At 47.3% G+C, this 25,667-nt stretch overlaps 2 protein-coding genes across 2 annotated transcripts; one reads left to right on the plus strand and one right to left on the minus strand.

Moving 5' to 3' along the window:
• Positions 1 to 13,158: 13,158 nt before the first annotated feature.
• On the minus strand, positions 13,159 to 18,153 carry GCC1 (GRIP and coiled-coil domain containing 1). The gene is made up of 2 exons (XM_007982817.3): positions 16,713 to 18,153; positions 13,159 to 15,834 (listed from the first exon to the last, which is right to left on the minus strand). The coding sequence occupies exons 1-2, from the start codon at positions 17,742 to 17,744 to the stop codon at positions 14,539 to 14,541; spliced, it is 2,328 nt and encodes a 775-aa protein (XP_007981008.1). The 5' UTR covers positions 17,745 to 18,153; the 3' UTR covers positions 13,159 to 14,538.
• Positions 18,154 to 20,924: 2,771 nt separating this feature from the next.
• Positions 20,925 to 24,240, plus strand: ARF5 (ARF GTPase 5). Its single transcript, XM_007982816.3, has 6 exons — positions 20,925 to 21,117; positions 21,635 to 21,715; positions 22,039 to 22,148; positions 22,616 to 22,687; positions 23,510 to 23,635; positions 23,757 to 24,240. Exons 1-6 carry the CDS (start codon positions 21,051 to 21,053, stop codon positions 23,841 to 23,843), a joined length of 543 nt encoding a protein of 180 aa, XP_007981007.2. The 5' UTR covers positions 20,925 to 21,050; the 3' UTR covers positions 23,844 to 24,240.
• Positions 24,241 to 25,667: the final 1,427 nt, after the last annotated feature.

Genomic DNA, 25,667 nt, shown 5'->3' on the forward strand with positions numbered 1-25,667 from the left:
TGTGTGGGGTGAGGTTGCCAAACCCCAACCAGAATTACAGGAAGTCTGAGGATGAATCCTGGAGAGGCAAACAACAAATGTCCACCAGGAATTTCTTAACTAAATGTTTGCATAACAACCTGTCCTCTTTAATAGCACTATGATAATTACACACTTATATATAATTTGTTTAATATATGTGTCTCCCACAACACCGTACGGTCAACTTGAGAGAGACTCTATCTCCTTTTTTCACTGCTCTATGCCCAGTGCCCAGCACAGTTTTGGCACAGGATACTCAGTATTTTTTTCAATAACTATGGTACTAATACACACATGCGCGCGCGCACACACACACACACACACACGATACAAAGCAGTAAAAAACAAAAAATTTTTTCAAAAAATATTTTTTCCTTAACCAAGTAAATACCCAATCCTCCCATTTCTCCCTAATTTATCCCTTACTAAATGTTCTTTTTTATTTTCTTCACAGTAAGTATCACCGTCTGAAGTTATATCTCACATATTTACCTATACGTTTATGGTCTGTTTCCCTTCCTATCCCACCACCAACCCTTGCAATAGATTAACTCCATGACAGCCAGTGTCCTTGCCTTATTTACCCCTCGATGTGTCACAAAGGTCCAGCACAGTGGCTTCAGAGTGAATGTTTAATAAATATTTTGACCAATGAAGGAATAAAGGCTGGGAATGGTGGCTCATGCCTGTAATCCTAGCACTTCGGAAGGCCAAGACAGAAGGATCACTTGAGGCCTGTTCCTGTTCCAGGCTGGAGTTTGAAACCAGCCTGAGCAAAATAGTGAGACCATGTCTTTACAAAAAACTTAAAAATTAGCCAGGAGTGATGATTTTGCCTGAAGTCCCAGCTACTTGGAAGGCTGAGATAGGAGGATTGCTTGAGCGCAGGAAGTTGAGGCTTCAGTGAGCCATGATCGTGCCACTGCACTCCAGCCTGGGTGACAGAGCAAGACTCTATCTCAAAAGGAAGGAGGGAGGGAGGGAGGGAGGGAGGGAGGGAGGGAAGGAAGGAAGGAAGGAAGGAAGGAAGGAAGGAAGGAAGGAAGGAAGGGAGGGAGGGAGGGAGGGAGGGAGGGAGGGAGGGAGGGAGGGAGGGAGGGAGGGAGGGAGGGAAAAAGAAAAAGAATGAATGAAGGCTCCAAAATTTCCATTCATGGCCATGAGTTCTCTCCTGAGTTCAGATCTATCCTTGAGCATTATTTCTAGACAACTTTACCTGGATCCCCACAGTGGTCTTAAATTCAGTATTCTCAAACTTGATACATCCAAAATTGATCTCAGTATGGCCAAAATCTTCCCCAAAATGTGTCCTTCTTCCTCTGTCCCTTATTTTAGTGAAAATAAAATTTGATAGGGCTGAAATGCATTTCTCCCTGGACTTCTTTAATATCCTTCTTCTGATTTTCTCTTCCTTTTCTGGTTGGTCCTTGTTGTTTCTTGTCTGTCTCTGTGTGCTCTTCTCACTGCCTACTTTTCAAATGTTAAATGAGACATTTAACACTAATGAAAGACTGAAAGAGCTCCATCCCAGGGTTCTTGCAATAGAAGAAAAGAAATACAAATATGGAATGGGAGGTGGTAAGGAAAAACCCTGTGAACATGAACTGGAATTGGAGATATTGGTATAAATTCATGATTTCTAAAATGTGTATGTGTATGTGTATATGTATAGTTACATGCATACATATGTATTATATACTTACATACAATACACACAGACATTTCTTACCTCTGTCTGCTATAGGAACCTAGGAACAAGACACCCCAGTAGCCAAGAGCTCACATAACCATCCAGATATTGGTCTCTAATACTAGTCACCACTAAAAGGAAGCAGAAATCTGTGGGCAAAGAGTTGATTCTAGGGCTTGGACACAGAAGGCGTAAGATGAGCCAGAAACATGTTTTTGTTTGTTTGGGGTTTTTTGTTGTTGTTGTTGTTGTTCTTTTTCATTTTGGGATGGAGTTTTGCCCAGGCTGGAGTACAATGGCATGATCTTGGCTCACTGCAACCTCTGCCTCCCGGGTTCAAGAAATTCTGCTGCCTCAGCGTCCTGAGTAGTTGGGATTACAGGTATCTGCCACCACGCCTGGCTAATTTTGTGTATTTTTTAGTAGAGATGGGGTTGCACCATATTGGCCAGGCTGGTCTTGAACTCCTGACCTCAGGTGATCCAACTGTCTCTCCCTCCCCAAGTGCTGGGATTACAGGAGTGAGCCACTGCACCTGGCCCCAGAAACATGTTTTTATGCAAGAAAGTAAGACAGCACTCTAAAAGATGATGGAGGTATATCACAAGAACACAAGAGTTTGAAGGGACTCTTGTTCTCCAAATGCAATTTTAAAGGGAAATTTGAGCACAAAATAATTAAGTAAAATAACAAACTGCAAACCATTGAGAAACTATTAGTCCACACTTATGATTGATGGATGGATGGATGGATGGATGGATGAATGGATGGATGGATGGAAGAGAGGGCAGAGCTCTTGCTTAGAGGATGCCAAGGACTAAAAGGTCAATGCAGTGCAATGCTAAAGATGAAAAATCATCATTTTGCAACCATCATAGCAAAGATTGGATTATCATCAGTAGATGCTAAATTTAGAGGGGGAACTTTGATGAGGAGCAGAATATTTGCATGCAGTTAAGTGCCTCCCCATAGATTACTTATTAGTAGCAAAACAGACTATATTAACTATAGTCAAGAAATCAGACATCTTGTTCAAGTGATCAAAATTAATATCCCCAATGAGGAGCAGATTGATATACTTTGCCTCTGGATGTGATACCTTAAGAAGATCACAGTGTCTCCAGCAGGGAATACATAACCTGAATCTAATCATGAGGAAACATCTGACAAACCCAAAATCAAGAACCTTCTATTAAAAGGGAGGGGGTAAGCTGTATTATTTTTTAAATGTCAATATCATAAAAGACAGTGAAAAAGTGAGAAACTATTCCACATTAAATGCAACTAAAGGGACATGACAACTAAAAGCGGTATGTAATCCTAGACAGGATTCTGTACTAGAGAGGGAAATAATCCTGCAAAGGACATTATTGGGTTAATTAACAAATTAGAATGCAGATGGTAGATTAGAGCATACGAATAAGGGAGGAGACCACCCTTCATATTGTCTTATACCCAATTTCTGCCTCCAAAGAAAGAAGTAAAAACTAAAAGGCAGAAATGGAATCCACAGATAGATAGCCCAGCACAGCGCCCTGGGCCTGGCAGTTAAAAATCAGCCCCTGACCTAACTGCTTGTGTTATCTATAGATTTCAGACATTGTATGGAAAAGCATCGTGAACATCCCAGCCTGTTCTGTTCTATTCTGATTACCAGTGCATGTAGACCCCAGTCACATACCCCTGATTGCTCAATTGATCACGACCCTTTCACGTGGACCCCTTAGAGTTGTAAGCCCTTAAAAGGGACAAGAATTTCTCACTCAGGGAGCTCAGTTTTTGGAGACTTGAGTCTGCCGACACTCCCAGCTGAATAAAGCCCTTTCCTTCCACAACTTGGTGTTTGAGGGGTTCTTATCTGCAGCTTGCCCTGCTACAATACAATTGTAGATATTAAATTTACTGAAGTTGATAACTATACTGTGGTTATGTAAGAGAATATCTTTGTTCTTAGGAAATATTCATTGAAGATTTAAAGGGCAGAAAGCCATGACATATATAATTTATTATCAAATGGTTCAGAAAAATATATATATGTGCACAGAGGGAGCAAACGATACAGCAAATGGAACAAAATTTTAACAATAGATGAATCTGAGTAAAGAATATATGAGTGTTCTTTGCAGTAATGTGAAATTACTTCCAAAAAGTTTTTCTCAAAGGGGACAGATGTCACTCTTGGCCCTCTTGTCTCCAGATGCTACACATTCCTCGAGTAATCTCACCCACGCTAATGCCTACATCACACACTACAACTATCTTTATCTCTACTCCAACCTGTGCTCTTGAATTCCCAAACTCTATTTTCAACTCACTTCTAGACATCTCCACCCAAATGTGCCCTGGGTGAAACATACCCCCATCCTAAAGGCATCTTCTTTCTTCTATGAAATGGGCACCATTCTTCTCCCAGCTGCTTGGGTTCCTCAAAGAGAGCTGCACTCTCTTTGCCACAATCTGGGGAACAGGAAGACACTGGAGCCACACCAGAAAAATGGAAGCCTCGCTTGTGACCCACTCTCTCCCACTCAAATCAGTTACTGATTCTAATCTCCAATGTAGCTTCAATTACCTCAGGAAGCCGAATTGCAAGAGCAACTGATACTGTTCTTGATGTGCTAGTCTCTGCAATCCAGGAAAACAGAATCACAAGAGACTGGAACAAATGGAAGAGCTAATCTACTCCATCCACTACATTCCCCCTTGCCCATTGTCACCACCTCTGCCTGTCCATGTGGCTAATGCCAGCTGGGCCTGGTCTTGCAAAACTTGCAAAATGAAGTGTAACTTTCACTTGAGTTTCTTGATTCCTTGCTGAATGAATTTCATATACTGTCCCTTCTTTGTATTCCTCCATTATAGCACTTGCCACATTGAATTATAATCCTTACTTTTTGAGACTATATCCTGGGCTAAACATTGACAGGATGCATTTCTAGTGACTAGAATAGTGCCTGGGATAGAATAGGATGAATAAACAGTAACACAGTCATGTGCCACATAAGGACATTTCGGTCAACCATAGACCACTTATACAACAGTGGTCCCATAAGATTACAATGGAGCTGAAAAATTCCTTTTGCCCAGTGATGTCACAGACATTGCAATGCCAAACCACCATGTATGTTTGTGGTGATGCTGGTACAGACAAACTCACTGTGCTGCCAGTCATATAAAAGTACAACATACACAATTACATACTGTACATAGCACTGAATAACAATAATAAATTACTACGTTACTGGTTGATGTATTTATTATGCTACACTTTTTATCATTATTTTAGAGTATACCCCTTCTACTTAAATTTTTTTTTAAGTTAACTGTAAAACAGCCTCCAGCAATTCTTTAAGTAATATTCCAGAAGAAGGTATTGTTATCATAGGAGATGACAGCTCCAGGCGTGTTGCTGCTCCAAAGACCTTCTAGTGGGAAAAGTCGCAGAGGTGGAAGACAGTAATCTTGATGATCCTTACCCTGTATAGGCCTAGGCTAATGTGTGCGTTTGTCTTTTTTATTGTTTTTTTAAGACAGAATCTTGCTCTGTCACCCAGGCTAGAGTGCAGTGGCGCGATCTCAGCTCACTGCAACCTCTGCCTCCCAGGTTCAGGCTATTCTCCTGCCTCAGCCTCCCGAGTAGCTGGGATTACAGGCACCTGCCACCAGGCCTGGCTAATTTTTGTATTTTTAGTAGGGACAGGGTTTCACCATGTTGCCAGGCTGGTCTCAAACACCTGACCTCAAGTGATCCACCTGCTTCAGCCTCCCAAAGTGCCAAGACTACAGGCATAAGCCACAGCACCTGGCCTGTGTTTAGTTTTAAACAAGAACATTTAAAAAGTAAAAAAATAAGTAATTTTTAAAATAAGTAAATTTTAAAATAAGAGCTTTAAAATAAAGCTCTTAGAATAAGGATATAAAGAAATAAAAGGCCAGGTGTAGTGGTACACACCTGTAGTCCTAGCTACTTAGAAGGATTGCTTGAGCCCAGGAATTTGAGTCCAGCCTATGCAACATAGCAAGACCCTGTCTCTAAAAATAAATAAAATGTTTTTGTATAGCTCTACAATGGATTTGTGTTTTAAACTAAGTATTATTATTAAAAAGTCAAAAAGTTTTTAAAATGTAAAAGTTCATAAAGTAAAAAAGTTATAGTAAACTAAGGTTAATTTATTATTAAAGAAAGAATAAGCTAGGCATGGTGGCTCATATCTGTAATCCCAGCACTTTGGGAGGCTGAGGTGAGCAGATCACTTGAGGTCAGGAGTTCAAGACCAGCCTGGACAACATGATGAAATCCCGTCTCTACTAAAAATACAAAAATTAGCCAGACATAGTGGCATGTATCTGTAATCCCAGCTACTCGGGAGGCTGAGGCAGGAGAACTGCTTGAACCCAGGAGGCAGAGGTTGCAGTAAGCCAAGATCATGCCACTGCACTCCAGCCTGTGCCACAAAGGGAGACTCCATCTCAAAAAATATATATAATAATAATTTTTATAAATTAAGAGTAGCCTAAGTATACAGTGTTTATAAAGCGTACAATAATTCCTAGGCCTTCATATTCACTCATTCATTCACTCACTTACCTACCCAGAGTAACTTCCAGTCCTACAAACTCCACTCATGGTGAGTACCCAATACACATGTACCATTTTTATCTTATAACATTTTTTTTCCTTTCGTACTGTGTTTTTTACCATACCTCCTCCAAGTTTAGATATACAAATACTTAGACTTGTGTTACAATTGCATATAGTATCCAGTACAGTAACATGCCATGTAGGCTTGGAGCCTAGGACTACCGGGTTGTCCATATAGTCTAGGTGTGCAGTAGCCTATACCATCTAGGCTGTGTAAGTACACTCTATGATGTTCACACAATGATAAAATCGCCTAACAACACATTTCTCAGAACACATTCCAGTCGTTCGGCAACACATGACTATATAACCTAAATGTTCCAGGCTCCACCTATAGGGTTAAAATTTTGGCCCACAAACACTAGCCCTCACAGGTGGGAGTTCCTGGGTAGGTTACCCTTAGTTGGCCAAATCAATAGCATCATCCTTCTGATGTCTCCCCTATTCCCCTTTCTCCTTTCTCTTCTTTGTTTTTTTCTTTTTTTTTTTTTTTAGACGGAGTCTCGTTCTGTCACCCAGGCTGCAGTGCAGTGGCACATCTTGGCTCACACCACTTCCCCGGTTCAAGCGATTCTCCTGCCTCAGCCACCCAAGTAGCTGAAACTACAGGTGCACGCCACCACGCCCAGCTAAATTTTGTAGTTTTAGTAGAGATGAGGTTTCACCATGTTGGCCAGGCTGGTCTTGAATGCCTGGCCTCAAGTGATTCACCCGTCTCCACCTCCCTATGTGGTGGGATTTACAGGCGTGAGCCACCCCACCTGGCTTCTCTTCTTGTATCTCGTTAAGAGTCCCAGGAGCAGTGGCAGGGGAGGAAAGGGAAGGCTGGCACATCAATGGAGCTGCTGCCTTGCTGTCCCTCTCCCTCTGTACCTACTGCTGCTCTGCTCACCCAGGCTGACAGTACACAAACCCCCGATGAACCTGGCATCCTACTCTGCTAGCCATCCAGCCACGACCCATCACTCTGGACAAGAGTTTCTACTCTACTCCTAAGCCAGATCAGTGATAGAGCCAATTTGTCCTGTGTGAGTCTTGGTTTCCTCTTTTTTTAAAAGACAGGCATGACCAAACATGCTCTAATATCCCTTTCAGATCTAACATCATGTGATTCCATAAATGTTATTCTCCCTTAATATCCAATCTATTAATACAATGAGCTTGCACAGTCTGGGCCTTTCGTCCATGCTTTTCCGCTGTGGTGGATGCACTTCCCCATCTAAGCCATATTATGCAGATCAGATCATCACTCACAGCCAGGTTCATGTCCTGAAGCCTTTCTTCATCACCCTGGATCACTCCCTGCCTCCTCACCCTCATATGATCCATTGATCAACCACTCTCAGCATACAGAGTCCTCCTGGGATTGCAGCCTGGAGGCACATGCTGTGACCCTCCACAGACTGTAAACAACTTCGGGGAAGGAATTATGATTTATATTGAAGAAGCAACACGGTTGAAATGGAGAGAGGAGGAGAGACGGGTACAGCAGCATCACTCATAGTGGGTTAGCAAATCTCCTCTCATTGGGAAATCAGGCTCTGATTCCCTGGGGCTGTTGGCCCAGTCAGCCACCACAACTTGAAAGATACATCCAGATACAGCCAGAGTCAACGTCAGGGCTGAATGACCAGGGGCTGCTGCCTTGAGTGATTTGGGCCCGAGGTGTCTCAAAAGTATGGTTCACTAACCACTGAAAACACCATTTCCTTCTGTACCCAGGGAACTCACTGACCACCAACCATTCACAAATACTGACCAAGGCACTAGAAGGGCTCCCAGAAAGTGCCCTGGTAAGACTTGGAAGAGAAAGGGCACACCACGGTTGACTCTTACCTCATGCCAGAGAAGCGTATCTCACCTGGTCCCTCTTCAGAAGTTGGGTACTGGTCTGAAGGAGCAAGTGTCAGCTCACAGAAAAATATCAACTTTTTTTTGTCTATGACTGAGCCTAGGTATCAGAGACAGAACAAAATTCCATTTGTCAAGAAGTTTGCCACAGTCATAGAAAGCCAAGAAGGGACAATCCCTAATCCCTTGAGAGATCAGGTAATGGAAGTGCTTATTCTACACAGTCCTCAAGTCCAGGGACCTCTGATATACAGGTTCCCCATCAGGAAAGCTTATTGTTGGAGTCCTCATCAAGGGTAAGACCTGAGAGGCCAGGTGCAATGGCTCACACTTGTAATGCCAGCACTGTGGGAGGCCAAGGTGGGAGGATTGCTTGAGCCCAGGAGTTCTAGACCAGCCTGGGGAATGTAGCGAGACGCCATCTCTAAAAAATAAAATTAGGCAAAGGCTGGGCGTGGTGGCTCACATCTGTAATTCTAGCACTTTGGGAGGCCAAGGTGGGCAGATTACTTGAGGTCATGAGTCCGAGACCAGTCTGGCCAACATGGTGAAACCCTGTCTCTACTAAAAATTCAAAAATTAGCCTGGTGTGGTGGTGCACACCTGTAGTCCCAGTTACTCAGGAGGCTAAGGCAGGAGAATTGCTTGAACCCGGGAGGTACAATTTGCAGTGAGCCGAGATAGCACCACTACACTCCAGCCTAGGGGACAGAGGGAGACTCCATCTCAAAAAAAAAAAAAAATTAGCCACCCATGGTGGTGCACACCTGAAGTCCTAGTTGCCTAGGAGGCTGAGTTGAGGCAGGAGGATCACCTGAACCCAAGAGTTCAAGGCTGCAGTAAGCTATGGTCATGCCACCGCACTCCAGCTTGGGCAACAGAGCAAGACCCTGCCTCAGGGGAAAAAAAAAAAATCATCCTCTAGGTATGGGGATAAAAAATTAAAATTTAAAAAATAATAAGACCTGAGACCCAAGGTTTTGCTATGTGCCTGAGCCTAGAGTCCTTACCACATCTTATTTTCTCCTTTTCTCAGTGATCTTCCAATTAGCTCTGAAGAGAATTCCCTGATGGGACCAGGACTAGCTCCCCAAGTCCTCTAACAACCAAAGGAAACTATTCTACTTAACATCAATTCTAGTCATATTCCCAGAGACCTACATTAACAAAGCACATTCACTAATATGGTTAATGAAAAAACTAGCAGGAAAGCAGCTCAGTAGGAGAAAGCAATACTAGCAAAAATTAAATCTCTCATTCTGAAGGCACAAGGTTAGTATTTTTCAGTTTCTTGTTGATTCATTCAGCTATTTATTGAGCACTTACTATGTGCCAAGATATGAAAAGTCCTGAGAGCACAAAGATGAATGGGGCATGGGAGTGACCTTGAGGGATTTATAGGGCAGTCAAGGAGACAGAGAAGTAACTTGAAAAATGAAAGCACAAGAAATCACTTCTGTGTCCAAGGTCAACATGAGCAAAGTGCTGGAGGACCTCACAGGATGAAGTCCCTGGATATCAGAAAAGTCAGGATGGAGGAAGTGACATTTCAGGTGAGTCTTAAAGGATAAGATCACACTACAAAGGTTTGGGATGGGGTGAGGAAGGACTTTGAAGGCAGAGGGAACAATGTGCCTGAGGATTCTAGATGTGAAAAATTGAAACTTGCCAGGTAATACAATGCAGGCCCTCAAAAACACCAAAGAAGCTTGGCCTCCAGACTTAGCTCAAATCTCATCTCAGCTGGCTCAGGTTCCATTTTGAGCAGCTATTCTAGTGGAGTCAACAGGATACCAGGGCAGAATACCCACAAGGGGCCTGTGAAATTGCTTAGACTGAGGCTTCCCTCATGCTCAAAAGCCGGGTAGCTGTTGAACTAAGGGAAAGACAATGGACTCTACTCTAAATACAACCCCTTCATATATTTCAACTGTGGACAGCACAGCCTCAGTTAATATAAAATGTATGGGCCAGGAGTGGTGGTTCACACCTGTAATCCCTGCATTTTGGGAGGCTGAGGCAGGTGGATCATTTAGCGTCAGGAGTTCGAGAACAGCCTGGCCAACACGGTGAAACCCCGTCTCTACTAAAAATACAAAAAAAACAATAGCCAAGCATGGTGGTGCATGCCTGTAATCCCAGCTACTCGGGAGGCTGAGGCAAGAGAATCATTTGAACATGGGAGGCAGAGGTTGCAGTGAGCTAAGAGCTGAGATTGTGCCGCTGCACTCCAGCCTGAGCGACAGAGGGCGACTCTGTCTCAAAAAAAAAAAAAAGTATGAAATGTATGCGTAAACCTACATTTAAAAACTCATTCATGTAAAGTTGTATCAGGATTCAGATTCCTTCTGTGAGATATGGAAGTAGATCGTGGCAATGGATGAATGTATACTGAACCAGAGATGCTTTCCTTGCTGAAGTCAAGGGACGGGGCATTTCTTCTTAGGAGGGTCATTTCTTCCAGGCATCCTTTGCTTTTATGGGCTCCCTGCAGTGTGAGTTTGTCAGCACCTTCAATATTTAGGTTATCCAGGAGATCTGGATCCCAGGAAAAAGTCTGTCGCTATTCCAACTCTCATAAAACTGACTTGTAACTAGAGTCCATTTCATAAACTTCAGTGTGTAACAGCTCTGCTGCTAGGAAAGTAGGTTTCCAAGAAATTAGGAGGCAATCATTTGACACTGAAGAGAGTACCACCTGAACAAGGACCCCTTCTTCCTTAGCCCATGCCAGCGACTCAGCCCCCTAAATTTCTCAGGGAGCAATACTTCTTCAGTGCTCCACGTTGCCCTCTGCTGGGAGACAGCACAGACATCGGAAAGGGCCTGGGCCTTTTGGTCCATATAAACATGTCTGATTCCTGATTCTGCCATGACTGGCTCTGGGCCTTGGCCAATTCATCCCATCTTGCCAAGTCTCCACTCACTCATCTGCAAAACAGATGCTTCAGATTGTTGTGTGATTTAAATAAGGTAGGGGAAATGTTAGTAGTCTCCCTCATAGCAGACACTTAGATAAAAGACAGTCGTCATTTTTCCTTTTGTTTACAGCCACGCTTGTGACTAAGAAATACTGGATTTAAATCCAGAAGGTCTCAGTCTGCTTTCTAATTCTGCTATTTAACATTCCTGGTGGAGATAAAAAGAGTGTTTTAGCACCTACCTTGTTTCAGACACTATGCTGGCTTTTTATGTAATTAGGGGTTCTTTTGCTCCAAAAACCATCCATCTGAGGTCACCAGACTGCCTGGGGGAAAAGGGGGATGAGGTGGGAAGGGGAGAGTAAAGTGACTCATCCATTAGGATTCTATTTCCAATTCCCAAAACTGTCTCCCCAGGTTTTCCAGAGGTGATAGTTGGAACATACTGTAACACCAGCTAGTACCCAGTCCTCTTTTATTGTGTTAGAATTACCCAAGTTCTAAAGTTAGCAAAGATCTAGAAACTGGGGACAGAGCAGCTTTAGGGCTCTTATGAAGAACCACTGTTGCCTGTTCAACCCTATAGCGTAGCAACTTTGCTTGGCTGCAACTTATAGCTGGAGACGTTCTCTCCACTTGAGCCAGTCCAGTCCAGCCTACAGAGCAGTCTCCCCATCCCTAGAAATCTAGGGAGAGGCCCTGACCCCCTCAAGGGCTGAGGAGGCAGGAGCATACCCAGATTAAGCAGGTTTTGGGGCTAATCAGACCTGACACAGACATTTACTAGCTACATGATCTTCCACAAATTTAACATCTGTAAGATGGGGGATAACAGTCCCTGGGACAAGTAAATGATAAAAATGGGTGTAAACGGCTCAACATGACACCAGGACCCTCTACAAGAATAAGCAAAAGTGAGTAGCAGTAGTTTCTCAAAACAAGGTTGAGAGCCCGAGTTCTAGGTAACAGACAGGGATTTAACAACATCCAGGGCATGATATAGGGACATGTTTATTCCCCAGATGGGAGGTGCCCAAGAAGGGGTCAGACTGCCTTCCCTCCACATTCTCCATCTATCTCTTCTTCACAGCAGTCCTCCTCTGACTTGTGTGGTAATAGTTAATCACGTAAGGCTCAGTTTCATTACCTTACTGACACATCTCATATACTGTCTGATATTCTGGGACCAGGGCCCAAGGAAAACATATTTTTCTCTAATTCTGATCTCAATTCTTTCACCCTCGCTCTCCCTTTCCTTCCTTAGAGTATCTGCCACAGGCAAACCAGCCAAATAACTGGAAAACTTGTCTCAGGGAAGGGTGTGGGAAGACAAGGAATTTTGAATTTGGCATGTCTGCATTGATTTTGTCTGTTTCTAAGCTGTGTCAAGGGTAGGAAGGGAGTCTTTTCGTTTCAGTTGGGAGCCCTCACAGCTTTATGCATCTCTAGATTCTTAAAATTATTAATCAGAAATTGATTTGCTTCTTTTCCTGTTTGGTATCTTCTCAATAGTCAAAAACACAGGGATTATTAGTCCTAGGAAAGCAACTGTGACTATGGATCTTTCTACTCTGTCCACAGCAACCTAGAAATAACAATTACAAGACATCCTACATTTAGAGAGAATAAAGTAAGAAAATTAAGCAAGTTTATTACTATTTTTTAGTTTAGCTTGATGTCCTGAGACACTTTTTCAGGATACTATGAATCCGGATTTTAAGGATAATAAAGCATTCATAAACAGATTATTTATAGAGTTTGAAGTGTAATTATGGAAGTTTTAAGCCTGCCCACTAAACCCGTAAGAAAGCATTTTCCAGCATAGGTGGCCACACACAAACACATACACACACAATTCCAGGCTAAGAAATACGTGTTATAACTAAGACGGTTAAAGCACTGAGGTATTCCTCCCTGGATTCAAGCTCATGGATTAACACATGAAAACATCATTTCCATCCTTTTCATTCACCATTTACATTCACAGTCTATTTTTGTCTAGATATATAGATACCATTAGGGAACCACACAGGTCAAGTCACTCAGGTTTAATGATTCCATCATTTGGACACATAAACTTCTGTTTCATTTAAGTCTACTCACTGTAGATAATCCAGGTCACCCAGCCTCCCATTAAGAAGATGTAATCAAAGTTTTCTGCACCCCAAACCCTCACAAAACAGACCTCTATGATGAAATCACACAGAGACACATATTAGTCTAGTTAGTGGCCAAAGACAGTCCAAAGACCTCTATAACCAGTAACAGTAGATGAGAGAAAAGAAGGAACAGAGAAACTGAGTTTTCTGAGAACCCCCTTTCCAGACTGCCTGACTAAGCTGCCTTTCCTTATAAGAGCAGGATTAATCTACTTATGCCAAGACCCACTGGGCAGAAAGCACTCCAACCCAACTTTAGCTGATCTTTACCACTTCCCTGTGACAGCTATAGCAATCTTTTGGAATTTTCTGCAGCAAGTTTTCCCCTTTTGCTGTCCCTACAAAAGCAGAAAAGCTAGGGGACAATCTCTGCGCTAGTTTCTTTTATCCAGGCAGGATGAATGTTCACCATTTGGACCCCTCTCTGTAAAAAGCTAGGACTTTATTTCTTAATGAAAGTTCAACACTGAGGAAAAGATAGCAAAGTCGTTGACTCACAATCTCAGGCCAACCTCACGCAGACAGGTTAAGGCAGGGATAGGCAAGAGAGGTCTATTTTAACCCTATCCAGGCCAAAAGCAGGTTACTCAGGAACACCCTAAGATCAAGCTGGTACTCAGGGCCATCTCTAGGATGGTCATAAGCAGTGTGATTGCGTAGGTCATTCCCAGGCACTAACTAGACTAAGCTTCCCAGTTCCTTCCAGAATAAACTCACTATTCCTTAGCCCTTGGGACTAGTGGATGATGTGGCACTACTTCAAACTTTCTGGTCCCTTTCCAGCCTGGCTTTATGTCCCCAGAGAATTGGGGCAGCAATGGACCAGACTCAGATTGTGATGAGAGGGAGAAAACAGCTGGGTTTTGTGCATTTCAGAGATTAACTGAACTCCCTTTGGAGTCACATTTACTCCTAGCTTTGTGCCAGGAGCATATTATTAAAACAAAACATCTTATTTTAAAACAGCCTTACCACTGTTCCAACTTTTGCACTTCTCAGTCCTAACCTCATCTTCTCCTCACATGCACACCATCAGAAGATACTGCCCCAGCACTTTCAGTTATCTCTAGGGCCTAAGGATAAAGCAGCATTAATGGCATTTGGCAGAAAATCCCATCCCACATTAAAGACTCCTCCCAGCTCAACACAGTGAAGAAATAAATGATAATGTAAGAGAAGGGGCAGCAGAAACCAGAACCTGCCCTTTCCCACATCAAAGAGGCACAGAAATTCCAGGAGTTCGTGAAAACAGCATCATCTCTTGCCAGAAGGCCACCAGCTGGCACTGGCTGGGAGTCGCATTATCACTTGTTTCTCCTCCGGACTGAAGTGCAAGATAGTCAGTATGGCTGTGAGAGTCTGCTGGCGGCCCAGGGAGTCAGGTAAGGTGAGGAAGCGGTAGATGATGTTCTTGAGGTACTCCAGATTGGCCCCCTCTCTGCTCTGATCCCTGATGTTCTTTTCGATGTGGCTTTGTAGGGTTGCAACCTCCTCGCGATGCCGTTCGCCCTCCTCCAGCAGCCGATCCTGCAGCTGATGCACCTCGACCTCCAGCCTGTGCTTCTGCTTCCGCAGTGATGTGATCTCCACCTCCTTGCGGGCCAGCTGCTCAGCATACAGAAAGAAAGTGGGTTCATTGGCCGCTGCAAGTTGTAATGCTTGGGTCAGGCTATCAGAGGATGATGTGTCAGCTGGGTCCCCAGGACCACCACCACCCACAGGACTTCTGCGTCCTGGCAGCCCAGAGGCCAAGGCCACAGAACGCAGTTGCTCCAGTTCCAAGTCCTTCTCAGTGAGAACAGCCAGGGCACGGTCCCGCTGCTTGTGCAGCTCCTCCTCCAGTTTCAGTGTGCGGTCCCTGAAGTCCAGCTGGCACCGCTCCAGCTCCTGCCGGTGGAGCTGCTGCAGCCGGGCCAGCTCCTGCTTCCAGTCTTCAGCCTCCTGCTGGTGTTGTTGCTCCAGCTCCTCGCAGGAGAGCCGCAGGGAGATATACTTCTCCTTCAGCTCTGCAAGCTGTTCCTGGGCTGCCTCTAGTTCCCTTCCCAGGTTACCATCTTTGGTATTCTTGCTTTTGAGGACAACCTGGGCCCTCATCTTGTACCTCTCAAACTCTTCCTTCAGCTGTTTCAGCTCCTGTTGGTAATAGAGTGCAGTAGCCTTCTCCCCATCAGCAGCCTCCGAGCTAGGCATTATCTCCAGGTCACAGAGCTTCTCCACATCCAGGGTCACCTGGCTTTTCCTGGCTGCAACCTGCAGCAACCTCTTCAGCCTCTCCATCTTATCCTTCAGGACATTGACATCCAGACTGGACTCCTCTCCGTGGCTGTCTAAAGGGGACCTGCTGGAGGCTGCTAGAGCCAGTGTCTTGTTCTCCAGGTCCAGCTGCAGAATGCGCTCCTTCAGCTTCTGAATGGCCAGCTGGTCCTTCTGCTTGGCTTTCTCGTAGGTGCCTAGCAGCTCAGACACCTCGGATATTTGATTTTCCAGGGCTGCCACCCTCTGTTCTTCCACCTGAGATTGCTGACGGAGTTGATCCTCTGCAAGAGCTGTCTGGAAAACAAGGGAACAGACAAAAATGCATCCACAAAAGCCCCACAGCAAACTTCGAGAAACCAGTTTCTGGTTTCGAAGGAGAGGGGAGCAAAAGGGTCACAGGTTTGGGATGGCCTGGCAAGAATGTGAACTAGGGATTTTTCGGTTGATTTAGGAGCTAACAAAAGTTCCTATTACCTGCTTGGGTTCTGCAAAACACATATATCGAACAATATTAAGCACCTTGGTATATCTGCTATTGTTCTGCTTTCCACCTAACACACATGTAATGTGTGTTACTGTTGTTTTTCTGGTGCTTCCTCAAATCCTATTAAGAAATCATACAACATTCTTTTCCTTATCCAATATTCCTGGAAGTTCAAAACTGAGCCAGATTTCCCTCTCCACATTGAAAGGAGGCACCTCTTTCAACACCTGTTCTGGTATAGCACTTCTCCAAAACAGGTAAATCTTGAGTAAAGGCAATGACAAGAGGTTACTTCTGAGAAAATCCCCTTTGCCTTCAGTCACCCTCCCTAGAAGCACATACCAACAGAACCTTTGGACACACTACCTTTTACTGGACACACTACCTTTTACTGTACAGATGCTGCTATACTGCTTCATAGACCACAGCAGGTAAGATGCCAATGCCCAGAAGTGCAGACCTGTCTGGCTTCAACCCAGCCTCCACTGAGAAGCTCCACATCCTCCTGGAAGCACACACGTCAACACCACATAGAACAGGACTTCCCAGGTTCTCTAGTGGAACTTCTCAGGCAGCATCAAAAATGACACTGCAGACACTTAGCTCTAACTAGCAAAGGAGGAAAAAAACCCTAATAGTTCTCACTTCAGGTCAATGACTGATGTTTGAAAAAGATGTGGATAATTACCTTTCTCATTTCCTGCTGTAACTGAGCCTGGAAATGGCTCTTAAGGCGGGCAGCCTCTTCCTGAAGTTCTTGCAGCCGGGGGTCTGGCTGATTCTTCTCATCTCGAATGACCTGCAGTTCACTTTTCAGCTCCTCCACCTCACGGGTCAGCTGCTTGGTCTGCAGTTCAAATCCTTCCATCTGTTCGGCTGCATATGCTCGTCCTGCCAGGGCTTCTCGGGTCTCTTCTAACCTAAGCTCCAAGTCCTGGCGCTGGGTCCTCTCCTCCTGCAGCAGCTTCTGGAGCTCACGCAGCATCAAGGCATGGTCACTCTGCTCTTGGGCCCGATCATGCTGCTGTGTGATAAGCCGGGCTTTGGTTTCTGCTATTTGCTCCTGCAGCCCCTTCAATTCTCCCTCCAGGCGGGCCCTCTCCTCCTCCGCCTTGTTACTGGCATCCTCTAAGTCCTGTTTCATCTTCTTCTTGTCAGCCAGGTAAAAAGCCTCCATGCGGGACTTCTCCTGAGTGACTGTGGCCAAAGAACTAGTCAAAGTAGCCAACTGAGTCTTCAGTTGGTGCAGTCTTTTGTCCACCTCCCCAACTGCAAATGGCCCATCCCCACTGCTACTGCTAACGCCACTTTCGGACCCACTGGCCTCTTCGGACTTTGGAGGTGGTGGTCCCCGGGCCGGTCTGTCATCTTCTACCCCAAACTCACCCTTGGTGCTGGTGAGACTGGCCGCAGTATCCAAGCTAGTGGCGGTCCCAGTGCTATCCTCGCTGTGAGTGGAGCACCGGTCATCCACAGAGTCAGGAAATGTGAGGCCTGGAAGCTGGACACCTACGAGGCCCACATCTGCCTCGTGGGATACCGACAGCACCTTGATGCTGGCCTCTAGCGCCTCTTTCTCCTTCAGTAGGCTTTTATAGGCACGGACCACATCCTTGAGCCGTGCCTGATACTGGAGAAGCTGCTGCTTCTGCGTCTCTATAGTCTCCAGCAAGTCTTTCTTGCTCGGGCCGCCTCCGAAATTCATCCCAAACTTCTCCATGGAGGTTCTGAACGGATTGCCCCACGTCAGCTTTCCGGCAGAACGGGAGAGGGCCGCGAAGACGCAGAGGGGGGCTCAAAGAAACAGCTAGCGGGCTCTCCCGCGGCGGGCCGCACACCTACTCCACCCAGTTATCCCGGACCTAATGCGGATCGGCGGGACGGACTGGAGAAAGCGGCCGCCGGGTCCCAGGCCCAGAGGGCTGGGGCGGATTCTATCCCGGAGGCGGAGCGACACTGGCACCAGAGGCGCGCGCACTGCCAGGGATCGTCAGCGCTGGCCGACAAGCCGCTCCGCACTCTCCGCTCGTCTGGGCCACAGCAGCCCGGGCCGGCCCCCTCGGCACACGTCGGCCAGAGGCTTACGCTAACCCATCACGACTTCCTACCTACCTCTGCCTGCCGACAACGGCGCTTCCGTGTCCGCTGGAAGTGACGTCAGCGAGGCGCCGAAGGCTCCGCCCCCAGTGGGCGCGAGGTAGGCGGGGCCACATCGACCTGTTGAGCATGTGCAGTGGGGCCGCGAGCGGCAAAGAACAGGTTTGGGAAGGGTGAAGCCAGCAAAGTCGAAGACACCAGAGTGGTACTGGTTTTGTGAGGGCGCCCAAGCTTGACCTCGGGCTACGATCAGCGAACGACAGAGGGCAACGTCGCACTGCATTCTTAACAAACACCCAGGTGAACCACACATCCAACGATTTGGGAGCTCAGGACCCATATCCCTAAAAGGCAACGATTAAGACTCCCATTTAAACCACGAAAACTGCACTCCTCTCTAGCACAGTGCTTGGTACCTAGTAGCCATACAGCTTAATAGTACCCTTCCTTAGTTCTGCTGAGTTGATTCAACAAATATTTATGGAGGGCACTCTATAGTCATGTCTATCCTGAGTGCCCGCTATATACCAGGAGCTCACAAGAGTTTTGCTATTTAGTCTTTACAATAATTCTTGTAAGCACTATACTCATTAGCAATATTTTACAGATATGAAATCATGAGGCAGAAAGGTTATACGTAACATGCCCAAGGTCACACAGCTAGTAAGTTTAGGAGTTCTATCCTAATCAGTCTGATTCTCAACATATCACGTGCTATGCCAGATGGTAACACCATTAAGAGACACAACCTTGCCCTCAGGGAGCTCACAATCTAGTAAGGAACCAGATATACAAATACGTCCTGCTATCACACCAGTATGTCTGAGTATATTCAAAATGGCATGAAAGTTAAGAGGAAAGAGGCCTGTCTAGGTGAGGCATAGAAGGCTCTTGGGAATAATACTTCGGGATTTTAAGAATGAGTCCTGATTGTCCACCTAACCAGAGATCAGGGAAACTAGCATTCCAGGCAGGTGGAAAAAATGCAAAGACCTGTAGGGTATCAGAGTTTGACTCACCCAGAAAGCATTCAGTAGCTTAGGGTATGTGAAAGAGATGACAACAGAGGGACTGGCACAATAGGTAGGGGCCCAACTTAAGCATTTAAATTTTATCTTGGGTTATAGTAAGGCCCTAAATGGATTTTAATCTGAACAGTGGGATGTCATCAAGACTTGTATGACATGTTGGAGGGAACAAGGGGCAGGAGACCTCTGAGGAGACTCTTTCAGTCATGGGGGAAGAGAAGGTAGTGACAACAGAGATGGAAACAAAGAGGCTGATAAAAGAGCTAAATGTAGAATTGATCCAACTTGGTGAACACTAGTTCTGTTATTATATTGGAACTCTCTAAAATGTACTCTTCAGCCTCATAAAAGCCTTCTTAGGGATGCAAATCTATGACTGAAGGAAAAAGGAAAGTCATGCACTCACTCCTATCTGTTTCCCAAAGTCTGTCCTTGGTATAGACTTTGCAGGTCAGGATGGGGCAGGACCTGGAGGTCTGTTCAGACCCCGTTTCTCAGTGGCCCAAATAACATCAAGCTGTATTATACATAACACTCAGTCACATTATCTCATCATTTTAATATTCACCATAACCCCTTAAGTTAGAACAAGTCTCCTTTTATAGATGACGAAATAACAGAAGAGTTATGAGGAGTGTAGAAGCCAAATCCTCAAGAAATGGCAGAATTAAGATTTGAACTAAAGCTTGAAACCACGTGCTGGCATGTGGTGGGTGCTCAGTAAATATCTGCTGAGAAAGCAAATGAATGAGTAAAAGGTTTTTTTATTCCCAGCTCAGTTTACCTCGAGTCCATAAGCAATTGATCCTAGAAGCCCACTGGGAACCCAGAGTAGGCATAACACCTGTCCTTGCTCCATTGAGAATCTATCAGTCCAGTTCAACTGAACAAGCATTTGTTAGGCCTATATTAAATGCATGGCATTGAGCCAGTCTCCACCGCAGAAGAATTTCATTCCTATTTTGCTATTCTCCTCTCAGATGCTAAAATGAGGCAGGGAAATGACATGTGAAGCTCTTTGGGTCTAGGGAGTCAAGATCCTCACAAAATCCTGAATGAGTGTGCAAGAATAAGCCAGGTCCACCAGTCTGTGGCAAAATGAGGAACTTCAGCAAAGCGGCCAGCGCCTGGACTGAGAGGCGGGGCCCGCAGGGCGATCCAAGCGAAGGTGGACTTCAACAGCCCAGGAGTGGGTCTGCGACCACGCCGCCCAAGGCCGGGAATCTTACACTGGTTCCGTTGACTGGGAATTACGAAGTAGGCGTTTTGAGGAACCATAGAAGCTAGCTAGCACTTGGGCACCTACCCCTACCTCCGGCGCACTCTTCACACGACCACCTCCTACGCGCAAGACCCTCAGCGGAAGATGAGGCGGTAAAGGGAGGACCAAGACCCCTAAGCGCATCTTCCGCTCCCCAAAGGAGAGTGGTGCGCACGTTCAGTGCTACTGGTTCCCAAGAGCTAAAACCGGAGCCCTAGCGGCCTGGACGCCACAAACCAAAGCCCAGCGGCCGGCCACTGAAAATGGGGGCGGAGGCCGATACGGAGCGATGAAGCCTTTCCTTAGCCGCGCTCGGGCTGCCGGTTTGGCGGCCACAGGCCTGACAGGCACGTTGGAGACCCAGACCCGTTCCCAAATAACGGCGGCGCGGGACCCAAGCCAGAGGCAGCTACTCGCGGAGCTTCGGCTTCCCCAGGAGCCAGACCCGGGCTGGGGCGGGGCCCAGAGCCGGGGGCGGGGCCCGGGTGGGGGCGGGCCCGCGGTGACGTCGGGAGGGCAGCGACGCGCGGAGGCGGTGGCGGAGCCTCCTCCTGCTGCTGCTGCGCCCCATCCCCCCGCGGCCGGCCAGTTCCAGCCCGCACCCCGCGTCGGTGCCCGCGCCCCCTCCCCGGGCCCCGCCATGGGCCTCACCGTGTCCGCGCTCTTTTCGCGGATCTTCGGGAAGAAGCAGATGCGGATTCTCATGGGTGAGGCAGATCGAGCGCGCGGCCCGGACCGGGGCGCCGGCCCCGGCGCAGCCCTTCCGCCCCCGCGTCCCTCCAGCCCCGCTCACCTGGGTCTCTGGCCCCGAGTCACCCACCTCCTAACGCCCCGGGGCCTCTCCTCTCGGGCGGGTCCCGGTCTGCAGCGCCGACCCCGGGGCCTGACACCCGGAGCTGCGGGCCTGGGTGGGGTGAAGCTCCCTCCGCCCCTGCCCGGCTGATAAGAAGGGAGGATTCCGCCCTTGGAGACGACTTTTAAAAGGAGCGCGGCCTACCCCCCGTGCCCCTTGCATCCCAGCCCTCTCCCGCGCCGCGCCCTCTTTGGAGTTGGCTCACGCCACCCAACTGCCCTCCAGGCCCCGAAGGTAGATAACGACGCGCACCTGGAGGCGCTCCCGCTCTCCGCCCCCGGCACCATCAGCTGTTGTGGCCTCTCATTTTCCCTGGTCTCTAGGGGGCTCCCTCGCTCCCATCTCCATCCCTGTGCCCCTCTCCGTTGCAGTTGGCTTGGATGCGGCTGGCAAGACCACAATCCTGTACAAACTGAAGTTGGGGGAGATTGTCACCACCATCCCAACCATAGGTGAGCCCGGGGACGAAGCAGGGAGCGGGAGCGCCGCGGCGGGCCCTCTGGGGTCTGCTCCCAGTTCTGCCACTTTTCTGGAGCTGACCCTGACACCAGATACAGCTATTTGAGAAGTGGGTCAGGGTATCTCTACGTGGATACCGGAGGCGGGATGGATGTGACCTAGACCCGCCCTGTTGACCGGCAGTTCTGGGGTTCTGTTCCCCTGGGCCTTGATCATTGCCTTCTGGTTTTGTGTCCCTGCTGAGATATAAGTAGTTTCAGTGAGTTCCTTCCTTTCAGGAGTTTTTCTCATATTTTTTTTTCCCAATTATCTGCAGGCTTCAATGTAGAAACAGTGGAATATAAGAACATCTGTTTCACAGTCTGGGACGTGGGAGGCCAGGACAAGATTCGGCCTCTGTGGCGGCACTACTTCCAGAACACTCAGGTGGAGTGTTGGGAGGGGACTCTCTAACCCCACGGGGAAAGGTGTTAGGGCTGGGAGAACAGAATTGTTGGCCTGGGCCGGGCCCCCAGGCCAAGGAGAAAACCCTTCCCCGCTTCTACCCCCTCTGTTTGGCTACCCTCTACTCATTCTTCAGAACTCACCTTAGTCTTCACCAGTTTGAACTTCTCTTTAGAAGCAGGATTCTGGGGCCAGGCTGCCTGATTTAGCCGTCATCACATGTCTTTATTTCCTTGCACTTCTTTAGATAAACTACTTCTTCTTTGCGGTGGGGTCTCTAGTTTGTGCTGGGACTTCTGTAGAGCTTCTATGGAGTTCTGTAAACTTCTGTAGCGTTTACTAGATGAGAAGGATTGACACAATTACAGACGGCAAGAGAAGAGAAAGGGCCACTCTACAGTATGTCCCAGGCAGGAGTGATTGCTTCTCCTTTCTTCCTTCTTGCCCAGGGCCTCATCTTTGTGGTGGACAGTAATGACCGGGAGCGGGTCCAAGAATCTGCTGATGAACTCCAGAAGATGGTAAGTACCCAGAGCCCTGGGAACTGAACCCTCAGGTTGGGGACAGGGTGATCTCTCTGGTGCTATAGAAGTCAGGGAGCCCCCAACAAGCATTGAAGACCAGAAACATAAGTTTTTCTTTATGGACAGATACATTGTGTATCTCACCCTGTTTTGGATGGGACTGACTTTTTCTGTGCATTCTCGTGTCTTTTTTTTTTTTTTTTTTTTTTTTTGAGATGGTGTTTTGCTCTTGTTGCCCAGGCTGGAGTGCAAAGGCACAATCTCGGCTCACTACAACCTCTGCCTCCCGGGTTCAAGCGATTCTCCTGCCTCAGCCTCCCGAGTAGCTGGGATTACAGGCGCCTTCTGCCATGCCCAGCTAATTTTTGTATTTTTAGCAGAGATGGGGTTTCACCATGTTTGCTGGGCTGGTCTCGAACTCCCGACCTCAGGTGATCCACCTGCCCCAGCCTCCCAAAGTGCTGCGATCACAGGCATGAGCCACCACGCCCAGCTGCATTCTCACGTCTTTACATCTGAGTCTGAGAAGTTGCAGGGGAAATGGGACTTATATGTGGTAAAGAGAAACATTTTACATTCTTGCCTTTTCCATTTGGAAATGTCATTTTGCCTAGGCAAGTACTCAAATTAGGAAAAGGTCTTTCTTTTCTGGACTTACGGCTCAGATCACCTCAAGCTCATTTACAACTATGTCTTGTCTTCAGTGGCAGACTACACAATATTTTTTTTTCCAATCAAGATCCTAGGAGGTAGAAAGGGAATTCCCCACACAGTAAAGAAGACGCAGCCTGGGTCCCACCTTCTCTTCTCCCCTCTCAGCTGCAGGAGGATGAGCTGCGGGATGCAGTGCTGCTGGTATTTGCCAACAAGCAAGACATGCCCAACGCCATGCCCGTGAGCGAGCTGACTGACAAGCTGGGGCTACAGCACTTGCGCAGCCGCACGGTAAGGGTCCTGCCCACCTGGTGCTGAATCCTGCCTCTTTAGGGAGGCCACAGGCTGGGACAGGGATATAAAGGCCCTTTTGTTCCTGGTTGCTGACCTCTTTCTTTCCTTTTCCCCACAGTGGTATGTCCAGGCCACCTGTGCCACCCAAGGCACAGGTCTCTATGATGGTCTGGACTGGCTGTCCCACGAGCTGTCAAAGCGCTAACCAGCCAGGGGCAGGCCCCTGATGCCCGGAAGCTCCTGCGTGCATCCCCGGGATGACCAGACTCCCGGACTCCTCAGGCAGTGCCCTTTCCTCCCACTCTTCCTCCCCCACAGCCACAGGCCTCTGCTCCTGCTCCTGCCTGCATGTTCTCTCTGTTGTTGGAGCCTGGAGCCTTGCTCTCTGGGCACAGAGGGGTCCACTCTCCTGCCTGCTGGGACCTATGGAAGGGGCTTCCTGGCCAAGGCCCCCTCTTCCAGAGGAGGAGCAGGGATCTGGGTTTCCTTTTTTTTCTGTTTTGGGTGTACTCTAGGGGCCAGGTTGGGGGGGAAGGTGAGGGTTCCGGGTGGTGCTATAATGTGGCACTGGATCTTGAGTAATAAATTTGCTGTGGTTTGTACACGGTGTTGTCTATAGCCTGCAACGGGGAGGCTGGGTTACTGGGTACCAAGAGACAACATGGGAGAGGATCAAAGCAGCTAAGGCTGCAGGGCAACCCCACCCACACATACCTTCAGCTCAGCTTCTCCCTCCTTATTGGGCTGGAAATACTGTAGGGTTTCCAGTGGTGGAAGTCTCATTCCTTCCCAGCTCCAAGGACCCTTTGCTGAAGATTACAGGATCTCCCTTCATAGTTCCATGAACCACGTAACTCTTCCCATCATTCTCGTAGCTACTTAGAGCAGTTCTTAATGTTTGCCTTGCACATTAAAATTAGAGGGGGAGAGAATGTGCGTTAATAATGCGAATCCTGAGGTACGTTTCAGAAAATGTGATTCGTCAGGACTAGTCTGATGCCCAACAATATGAATCTTTAAAATTACCCAGGGGAGGCCAGGCGCAGTGGTTCACGCCTGTAATCCCAGCACTGGGAGGCTGAGGCGGGTGGATCACGAGGTCAGAAGATTGAGACCACAGTGAAACCCCGTCTCTATTAAAAAAAAAAAAATACAAAAAATTAGCCGGGCGTGGTGGTGGGTACCTGTAGTCCCAGCTACTCGGGAGGCTATGAACCCGGGAGGCAGAGCTTGCAGTGAGTTGAGATCGCACCACTGCACTCCAGGGTGACAGCGCAAGACTCTGTCTCAAAAAAATAAAAAATAAAATTACCCAGAGGATTCTGCCACTAATAGTCTATTATCCTTATTTTATAAAACATTGGTGGAGTCTGGGGCTTGTAGTTCCTTGCTGCTCGCCACTGAGACTCTTGCTACCTGGGAAGACCCCACCTATGGGGAATAGGAAAGCAAGTGTAAGGAACCAGGGGTGGCTGGGCACTGTGGCTCATGCTTGTAATTCTAGCACTTTGGGAGGCTGAGGCAGGAGGATTGCTTGATCCCAGAAGTTAAAGACCAGCCTGGGCAACAGGGCAAGATCCCATCTCTACAAAAAAACAAAAATAAAAAATTACCTGGTCGTGGAGGTGCACACCTGTGGTCCCAGCACCTCAGGAGGCTGAGGCGGGAGGATCACTTGAGCTTGGGAGATCAAGGCTGCGGTCAACTGAGATGCACTCCAACCTAGCTAGCAGAGCAAGACCCTGTCTCAAAAAAGGAACCAAGAGAGTGGCCTATTCTCCAAGTGTGATTGACTGCCCATTTTTCCTTGGATCCTAGCCAGGCTTAGGCAGAACTCATCATCACTTCTTTTTGCCTTTCTTTTTCTTTCATGTCACTTTTTCCAGGTTCTGAGCTGGGTTTTCTCCTCAAGCTTTGCAGGAAGTGAGTCCAAGAGACTATAACTCAGAGATTCTTTGAAGGGGAAAGATATCCTTGCAGGAGCTCTGACTGTCTGCCCAGCCAGCTGTCCTACCCACCAGTAGAGCAG

This window comes from Chlorocebus sabaeus, chromosome 21, assembly GCF_047675955.1.
Source record: "Chlorocebus sabaeus isolate Y175 chromosome 21, mChlSab1.0.hap1, whole genome shotgun sequence".
Lineage (NCBI taxonomy): Eukaryota > Metazoa > Chordata > Mammalia > Primates > Cercopithecidae > Chlorocebus > Chlorocebus sabaeus.

Bases quoted from the DNA above. Each gene is read 5' to 3' on its own strand.
- GCC1 (XM_007982817.3), bottom strand. From the start codon at position 17,744: ATGGAGAAGTTTGGGATGAATTTCGGAGGCGGCCCGAGCAAGAAAGAC. The intron at 15,835-16,712 runs GTAATTATCCAC...CTTGTTTTCCAG, and splicing joins TACAGCAGGAAATGAGAAAG to ACAGCTCTTGCAGAGGATCA.
- ARF5 (XM_007982816.3), top strand. From the start codon at position 21,051: ATGGGCCTCACCGTGTCCGCGCTCTTTTCGCGGATCTTCGGGAAGAAG. The intron at 22,149-22,615 runs GTGGAGTGTTGG...CTTCTTGCCCAG, and splicing joins ACTACTTCCAGAACACTCAG to GGCCTCATCTTTGTGGTGGA. The intron at 22,688-23,509 runs GTAAGTACCCAG...CTCCCCTCTCAG, and splicing joins CTGATGAACTCCAGAAGATG to CTGCAGGAGGATGAGCTGCG.